Source organism: Megalops cyprinoides, chromosome 17, assembly GCF_013368585.1.
Source record: "Megalops cyprinoides isolate fMegCyp1 chromosome 17, fMegCyp1.pri, whole genome shotgun sequence".
Classification (NCBI taxonomy): domain Eukaryota; kingdom Metazoa; phylum Chordata; class Actinopteri; order Elopiformes; family Megalopidae; genus Megalops; species Megalops cyprinoides.
Genome location: NC_050599.1, coordinates 18,998,421 through 19,008,089, shown reverse-complemented (window position 1 = coordinate 19,008,089; position 9,669 = coordinate 18,998,421). Strand labels below are relative to the sequence as shown.

Genomic DNA, 9,669 nt, shown 5'->3' with positions numbered 1-9,669 from the left:
GAATATACTGTGTTAAAGATTAGATAAAGTATAGCATAGTCTTACACGCATGACCTTCTTCACTGAGAAATGTTTTCTTCATTAGAAAATATGGAGTTTGCATGAATACCCTATCATATTTCTAACTGTCACACTAATTTTCTGAGGATTATTGGCTAAAAAAGTTTTGTGGATAATCACTGCTGTGGAAAATATGATTGAGGATCCTGCAGACTCTAAGCATATAGCGTATTAATCCCTTGAAGGCCTGACAACAGATATGTGAATGTCAAAGGGGAAAAAAACGTCCAAAGTATTTATTTTGAGATTGCCTGTAAGCACAAGGATGATTTCTTTTTGGCACATGAATGTGTAGTTGAACTGAATGGCTCAAAGTACTATTAATTTGCATGACGTTTGTTTGAAATGTTCCAGAGGCCTATTTCAATAGGCCGTGAACAGACTCCAGAATAACGTACAGTACATTGAAGACTACAGTACATTTGTCAGAATTTTTGATAAAACAACACACTGAAACATGAAAATGGATCACAGCTTTCAGTGAAGGCAAACAATGGAATTTACTGTTTGGAGACCATGGGAAGAGTTCCTGTGATGTGTAACAGTTTGCAGAGCAAATAACACCGTGAAGATGAGTTAGCGGTGAATGACCAGTGTCTTTTTCAGCTGCTTGGTGAAGGAGGCATACAGCGCCTGTGATGAGCTCTCCAGTCTCTTTGCTATGTCTGCTGCTGTGCGGAGCATGTCCTCAAAGGCCAAGGACTCTTCTTTGATTCTGAGGAAAACACAAACGGCCATTATCAGCAGAGGCAGGGAATTGGCTCCGCACACTGACAAAAGCTGCAAAGGTCCAAGCAACAAAGAAAGAAACCGCTTTGTAGTTCTGGAAATGCTAATGGAGGATGCGTTGCCCTTTTGCTGAGGGCTTTGCTCCGTCTAACTCTATATGCCCCTCCACAGACCACTGTGTTAAGTGAACACAAGGCCATTTTCATTGATTAAGCCCTTTAATTGAGCTGAATAACTAAACACGTCTCCCCAGGGCAAGGGCTTCAATGAGATGGGGACATCATAGCCCATCACAGTTCTCTCTTACTAGGGTGAACAATAAGGTTCGTTGAGTTCAGATGTGTAGTGTGCCTCAATATTATTAATTTCCTGAATGCCTTGCTCCCCTGGTATTTTTGGCCAATTATGCCCTGTAATTGAACTGATGAAGTAGCCTTGGATTACAGCAAACAAATTGCAGAAGACATTGCTAATCTTCAGTATCCAAGATCTAATAAGAGTTTAGCTGAAGTGTTTAAAGATTGAAAGAAATACCCCATAGGCCACTGTTTCTCTCAACAGATGGAGGGCACCAAACAGATGTAATTTGCACTCTGACCATTTTTTGCTGTCTTTAATGTAACCAATGTCAGTTTGACGAGAGTAGTAAAGCCGATGGCAAATTCACTAATCCAGATCTTCCTGACTGTGACAATGCCACTAAGTTGCAATTGAGGCAGTTCTACATTACACACTGCTAGTATGCACATCAATCAACAGTTGAATCAGTAAAACTGCATTTAGTTTCAGGCCTTTCACAGTGAAATTATGAAGAACTCTGCAAAGCACAACACAAAATTATGTTGAACATAATGGTGTAATGCATTCACATTTCCTATCAGTCTGTTTAAAAATGCCTCTGTGTTCCTGTTATACAATCTCTAGTGTTAACTTTGGGTTTCCCTCACGCGCAAAATTTATAGTCAATGTCTGGCTCACAAACAACCTTTGCAGGCATAAAGTTACGACCCCTTTACAACTTGAAAGAGATTTACATATGTTTGGTGCACCCTACATCAAATTTGCTGCCGTTATTTACATCGTCCTAAACTGGATAGATTGAGTATACATCGGCCACGTGGCAGGTTGTTGCATCTGTAGAGCCTGCAATCTCTCTCTTCAAGAAAAAATGGCCCGCTTACTTCTGTGCCTCTGCCAGAGATTCCAGGGCTTCTCCCTCTAGCTGGGTCTCCAGGTTCTCTGTGATCTTCTGCACTATGCCCTCACAAGTGAGGTGGTCCTCCTTGATGCCGGCGATGTTCTCCTGGATCACCTCCTGGTAGCGCTGCTCGCCCATCTCGGCGCTGACATACTGGATGAGGTTTTCCATCACGGCCTGGTTGCCGTGCTGGATGGCCCGCAGGTAGCTGAGCTCCTCCCTCTGGGCGCGGAGCCAGCGGGGCGAGGTGGGGCACGTGTGGAAGTGCATGGAGCAGCTGTCGGGCGTGTACTGCGGGGCGCTGTCCGCTGGCTGGTCCCTCGGCACCCCGGTGAAGTTGTGGTTCGGAGCTAAGAGGGGGTCTCCTGAGCCCCACTCCCCATCCCCACTCTGAGAGAGGCTGGTTGTTACCAGGGAAACCCCGACCACTATGCCCAACACCCAGTGAAGCAGCATTGTCACCTGCAGGTGAGATGTTTAAGTGAGAATGAATTTGCTTTGTTTTCTCTCTCTTTGCTTTCTTGTTTGCAGTGGCGTCCGATCATTCGGGGCTATAGCCCTGAATATTTTAAGCCTAGCCTGAATATTTTCACCCTGAAAAAGGAGGTGTTTATAGCAAAATCAGACAGGCTGTGTAACAGAGCGGAACTCGACTTGCAGCATCCGAAGGTGTGATAATATTCATTTATTATAAAGGTAGATATAACCTCCCCAACCTACCGATGCTGATCTCCCTTCAAAAAAAGACAAGCCCCAGGCAAACTTGACTTAGCCCCGGATCTTTTCAATAGCTAGAAGCGTCCCTGCTTGTTTGTATCACTTTTACCTTGAGCTGAGACTGAGTATCCAGTTATGATTATAGTTTATGTCTGTGCTTACTCAGTCTAATTCTCTCATCCTCTTTGCATTGTTCTGTCCATTCTGCTTCATTCTCATGATAATCTTTTTATGCTTGACGTCATCATTCATGACTCTTTCCTGTGTCAGTGGTGTGCTGTTTTATGTTACTCCACTCTTTATGTCACTTTTTATCTCTCATTTATTGTATTCTGTCCTGTTTTTGGGTACTGTGGTAGTACCTAATAATTAACCCTCATTACTTGAAACCTCAATGTGCTACACAAATTGCTCTTTTGAAAAGTAGCATACAAAAATGGAAATAATGAAATGATAATAACATCAAACATTAACAGGACTTATGGCTATCATACACATCTCAGTCCACTGACACCACTTAAATCCCTAAAGCCTGTAACATCTTAACACCTCCGTAAATACCCAGCTGTCAGTCATCTGGGGCACACATGACAACAAAGGACAGGACATTTTAAAATATCCTGAGGCACAAAGTGGAGGCAATACTTTTAAAATTACTCTCTACTTAGACTGCTTAATAAATTGGCACTTTGAGTGCAGGCACGATCTCAATTCACCCCTCCAGTGAGCCCTGATTTCTAGCAGAACCCTCCAACAGCCCCGGCAAATGACACTTAGAGCCATCATTACGATCAATGACCCCCCCCCCCGCCACCCCTGCCCCTCCCAGTTGTCCCCCATCATGGCACCGCTCTCATTTTCTCTGACCTCTGCCAGGTAGACTGCGGAGAGGACTAATGCAACACGGCTCTGATTGATGGCGAGTTTCGGCTGTCGCCCAGAGGGGGCGATAAGCATCTCTCCCGGCACGGAGCAGCAGAAAAGCGTGCCGGTATCCCCAACCCGAGGCGGATTATCACTCCCATCCCTGATCTGCCCTTCGATTTCAGCGGAGAGGAGGTTAATGTAAGCCATTATCTGCCACATGTGTGGAGGAGCACGTAATCTGTGGGGAAAGGCTAGCATAAGTGATGTTTAAATGTGACCCTGCTAGAGAAGTGTCAAGCTGGGGGGTTCGGCTGGGTGAGATGGTCCAATATATCAAGTGGCTGACAAAACATGGCACCGAAGAGAGAAAATGTAAGATATTTGCATATTTTGTTCATGAAAATTTGTTTTTGGTGATATCCTATCGTTCTGTGATACTGCGATATCATTCTGTGTGCCATTTAAAATAATGGTAACACCTTCGCAGAATGCATCATTAAGACTCAGACTGAACATTAAAGTGGGTATTTACAGTACAAACAACTGCCCATTTGCCGACAATGTTAAACAGATAAGGGATTATGGGATTATGGAAAATATAAAGGCATGATGTGCACCCATGAACACAACTGTATCTTACACCAGCAGACTAGAATCTAGCTGTATAAATGCAGTTAAACAAAGCAATAATACACTCTTAGATAATACACAGTGTAATTGTAAAAGATTATGCAAAAAACATTATGCATTATGTGCATATGCCCTATATATGCCCTATGTCCTCTGCATCTCTGTGCTCAACAATCCCAAAACCAGACCAGTTTGGTAAATTCCATGTCATCCTGTCTGAGCATTCTGTTCCCTACAAAATGTCAACACATTGCTGCACATGGTCTTGCGTCTTGAAACATGATACCTGCACAGGGCTGGGCAAAGACAGCGGCTCCAATTTTCCACTCTCAGAGCATTTTTTGGGGTTTGTGGCAGAAGCTTTGCATTTTGGGCCACTTGAAACCAGTCATTTTAAACTTCCCTTAAATAACACGTTGAATAAATAGTACTTTTTCCCTGTGCTTTCAATTGCCTCTGTCTTCATTTAAAATGCAACAGGAAGCCAGGAAAAGGAGCAGACAGGACTTGGGAAGAAAATGCAACAAGGTTCTGTTTCAAGGGAGTCAAAATCTGAAGCCTCAATAAGCAGCCATATTGGCTGGCTGAATGAGAAACTCATATGTTCATGGGCAAGCTGCAGTCCTATACGAGGCTATATAAAAGTCTTTTACTGGTGATGTTGCCCTCCGTATATGTTCCTGTTTAGTCCAGACGGTGATCTCTCAAGAATTACTGGCTGAGGGCGGCACACTGAACAAAACAAATGCAATTTTAAAGTTTAATACTTATTGCACATTTGATAACTGGGAAGCACAGAAAAACTGATTGAATGAATTCCCAATCCAATATAATGCTTTACCTGACAGTCTAAGTGTATGTGTTATTTGGAAGGGACTTATCTCTTGGCTGTTGAAGAATATTTAATGTCTGAGAAAGCAACATTTTGAATCAAGCAATAATTATGCTTAAGAGCATTACATTTGATGTAAAAACTATATATTACTGTAAGTGGTATCTAAATGTCTTGTGTTAGACTACTTGCACTTAAACCAAAGGTTGCTGTATCAACTGCTGCATCCATCATTTCCATATATTAGGATTAGCAACAACTGTGTTGTCTCCAGCTGTAGTATTTTATGATGCATTTATACATAAGAATTTAAGGACTTGGAGTTTTCTGAGGGTAACCAATGGACCGTGAACTTGTTCCGTTTTGTAAATGAATTATTTTTTAAGGCTTCTAAAATTGTCATTGGAACTTTTATGTTTGTAAGCAGCTGGCTGTAATTTCTGTATCCTCAGTTAAAAACTGAGGTTAGCCTTTGAAAAGCTGAAACATTTGTTAATAATATTAAAGACAAAATTTTGAATGAGTTTATTGTGTCTGGCTTTTGCATCCCTGTCTTTAAAATTCTGAACTTGAACACATAGTTTTACTTAATGATATAATTATGAGTTTATTGTTAAAAGAAATGTCTGTTTTCACTTTTATTGTGGAGGGCTCAAAGATTAGGCCTCTGAATTTACATGTTCATCTGCTATTTAGTAGAGCAAAGCATTTGAATATAGAAAAAAAATGTATTTCCCAAATTTCATACTGTATGTAATGCAGATTTATAAGTACATTGTGAAAAACATTTTAAAGACTAAAGTCTTAGTCTCAACACACACGCACATACACACACACACACACACACACACCCGCATGCCACAAAACAAGTATAGCAGTCTGAGGGAAAGCTACACCCTATGACTGTGACTAATTATTCTATTCTTATGTTGTGGTTATGAAACAGAGATGCAAACCATGTCCTGACTGCCAGCAGGGATGTTCATAGTTTTTTGCCAGTTCCAGCTAAACTGGAAAAAGATTAGCTTGGGCTTTTCTCAAGACTTCTGTGACACACAAACATCTATGTGTTTTCTGTTTCGAGTGAAATTCCTCTCGCTATCCACCACTGATTACAGTTCAACAGGTGTGCCGTAGAGCTGACATGCTAAACAGCCCTGTGGTGCCATGTTGGCCCTGTCGCCATGGCGACAGAACCTTTGACAACCGTGCTCTGTTGTGTGCTTCAAGAAGCCCACTCACGTCATCACATAGTCACCTTTCCCCCACTGGGGACAAGGCAAGCTGGTGCTAATGTCCTGAGATTAGCACACGCCTGGGAGCACATTGATATCCACCTACTATCCTATGTGGGTGAACAGATTTGTATTGACAACAAGGTCTGACTTCATGGAATGGAGCATTATCAATACTTTTTGGAAGTGTTGACATTGCTCGAACTGTAATTAAACTCATTATACAGAATAGTTGGATATAAGGCTTAATTTTCATATGGTCTATAAAAGGAGTCAGTAATTGCTAATGATCATTCTAGCTAAAATGTTAATTAATATTGTATGCGCCCCGGCAACTGCATGTTCATCTACAGACATTAATAAATCAAAATAAGAACACCTGAGAGACTGCTCTCTCCAGTTCGGAGAGAGCGGAGCCATTGTTCAGCGTAAATAAAACATTACCCAAAAAGAGTATTTATTCACGTTGAATTGGCCTATCTGGGGTATAAGGTCATAAATTTAACATCAAATGGGTTTATATACACCCCTTGAGAATAATAACTCTTGCTGTTTGTCTTTACATATTTAATCAAATGTACTACACCACTTTCTCACATTCACTGACTCTGCTCACATTTCATAGGCAACAAGTATTGACACCATATGTGTACTTTCTTAACGTAATAGTATTCTTCCTGTTTCATTCTCTGCGCAGACTAACACACACACACACACACACACACACACACACACACACATTGACACAGCAAACAAATTAAAATGCCCATATAGGAAAAGTGTCCTAAACTTAGTCATCGCTTTACATTTTACCACTCTTCTGGTGCATTAATTGCACAATTACTAAATATGTGTCAAAAACCCGTAAGTGTTAGCCGTGTTAACCCGTGTTAGTTCGTGAAAATAAGGGGTATTAAAATTTTATTTATTGTTAGGAGCAGTATTCATTCTATTTACCAATGCAGTAAAAAACACCTCCACTACATGATACCTCAGAGTTTCCTCAAACTGTAGTGACATTTAAAAAGTGCACAAACAGCAAAATCAGGCTGAAAGATTCTGTTTAGGCTCCACTGTGTCTGTGCAAACGTGAAAATGAAAACAGCCACTATTCACCATGAAAAAACTCAGTCAAACAAATTGTACTTACCCTGATCCTGTGCCACTAGCAGTCAGACTTTTGGGACTCCACAAGTTTGGAATTTGGTCAGGCTTTTCCGAATGTAGCCTATAGTGCCTTTCACAGGCAAGGACAAAATGCCATTTTTTGCCTTATAGAAAGTGAAGCCCCCTAAATTTCCTGTTCCATTCCTTTATGTCAAAGAAAAAACATTTGGCTGTCTGGAGAATGTGGAAGTCTGTGCCCCTGTCTGGTAGCGCAGCGAGGGAATGTTTTGAGAAAGGCTGGAACTCAATGATTTCTTTCTTTGCGGTGGAAGGGGCTGGGGAAACTAATCTACTTCACATCTGTAGAGCCCTAATGGATGACAGATGAAATCTGAGTTAAGGAGACTGGAGAGTTTGATAACATGCATTTGATTTATTTTCAAAAAAGAGACTAAAAGTGTTAGGAATAATTAGGAAATACACACACAAAAATATTTATTTAACACCAAAGGGATGGGAAAGACATAAATAAAAGCATGTTCCTCCAATTTTTTCTTTTTGTTACAGGAAAGCATTTCCAATTTTAGATAATTATAGACAATTTAGGGAAACTGACCTTTTTCCTGTCTGAGTTACGAGAAAACTTTTAAAAACCCGCATCTTCAATTTTTTTTTCTTCAAAAAAGAAATCAAGATTAGCAAAGTAGACCTTGATAAATGCAAGGAAGATTGCAAAGAAGTTTCCACAGAAGCAAGCAAGCTTTGTTATTATTACAAGGTACTTTTCCAAAAAATGAAGAGTGATTGATTTTTGGCATACAGTTGTAGGATGATATTTTTCTACTCCTACACTGGCTTTTCCAAATAAAAGCATGCTACAAGCAAGGGCAGTATTGGGGCATTTAATGGTCTCCCTATTCTCTTAGTTTGCAATTCAAATTTAAGGGCAAACAGAAAGGAGGTGTTACTTCCTACAGGAATTGACAGAAGCTCCCTTTCTGTTTTTCTGTTGTGCAGGACTCTCATTGTAATCTACCAAAGCTTCCAGGAGGCATATTCAGCGCTGCATTGCCCTCCCTCAGACTCCCTAAACTCTCCTGTGCTCTGCTTTCCTGCTTTAAACCCTCCTCGTGTCTGACCGAGGCCTTAAACTTTCCTGCACCCAAAGGTAATCATTCCTCCAGAAATCACTGCTGGGTCAAAGGTTCTTTCATGTTGATTCTGGTGGAGCTGCTTTCAAGTGCCACGCTTTAGGATGAAATGTGAAATCCTACTAGTGCATTTAGGAATGCGGCAAAATATGCTGAAAGCAAAACCTATGAATCACTGTCACATGTCACATTGTGTATGCTGTGTGTAAAAAAAATATATTGTATGGTCCTCAAGTAAATGCAAAACTATATACATTACGCATTCAATCATTTTCACTGAACTCTATCAGCGCGGAGGCAATTTGCGCCATTGCAAAAACAAATGCCTTGCTGGCAGCAAGGGGGAGGTCCGGCTTCGCTGTGGGCTATGCTGCTGTTTATGACAGGGAAATGTTTGTCACACATCCATATGATGTCCCCTTAGCCATACCTCTCTGAGGTATCTCCCATCTGCCCCACTGAGATGCTCTCAGAACGCTAGCCAAATATCCATGTGGGCTATATCAAGCATGACAGTTGAAAGAGAAAGGGGTCGTGTTTAGTCTAGAGCACTCTGGAAGGTAAGGGAGACTGCCAGATGGGACACCTTGCAGACATTTTGTGATGGAGCGCAGAGCACCAAAAACAGCAGGCCATATACAGCCGGCAATCACTTTCAACTATAACAATGTCCTACTGTCAATAGCATACACATTTTAAGATTGTATCTAAATTTCACAGTGCCCAAGGTGTGGGCAGTTTCCTAAGAAAAGGTCAGCCACTCAAGTAATGTAACAAGAGAAACAGCATTTATAATGAGGAAAACACTAAAAATAGAAAAAAACAAAGCAGGGCACTCTGAACATTTTTAATAGTGGTTGTAAAGACAGTATATGCGTGTATTAGTACAATGCAAAAAAATCTCAGGTGCAGCTGTTTTTTAGAAAAAACAGACGAGACACGCATACACACATCTCACAGAGCGTCTTCCCAGAGGGCAAAAATAATTCCAACAGAGCATTCGCTCAGTTGCACGGCAACCTACACACGTACGTCATTCTGTTTCCAAGAGGATTGCACAGGATACCAACCTGATTCCGCTTCAGTGCTCCGGTGGAAGAGTGCTTAATTCTTTTAGGCCGTGAACTGCGCTTTTATATCGAT

General features: G+C 41.2%; 1 protein-coding gene across 1 annotated transcript; it reads right to left on the bottom strand.

Annotated features, from left to right (window-relative positions):
• Positions 1 to 610: 610 nt before the first annotated feature.
• Positions 611 to 7,637, bottom strand: si:ch211-142k18.1. Its single transcript, XM_036549201.1, has 3 exons — positions 7,419 to 7,637; positions 1,971 to 2,449; positions 611 to 775 (listed from the first exon to the last, which is right to left on the bottom strand). Exons 2-3 carry the CDS (start codon positions 2,441 to 2,443, stop codon positions 637 to 639), a joined length of 612 nt encoding a protein of 203 aa, XP_036405094.1. The 5' UTR covers positions 2,444 to 2,449; positions 7,419 to 7,637; the 3' UTR covers positions 611 to 636.
• Positions 7,638 to 9,669: the final 2,032 nt, after the last annotated feature.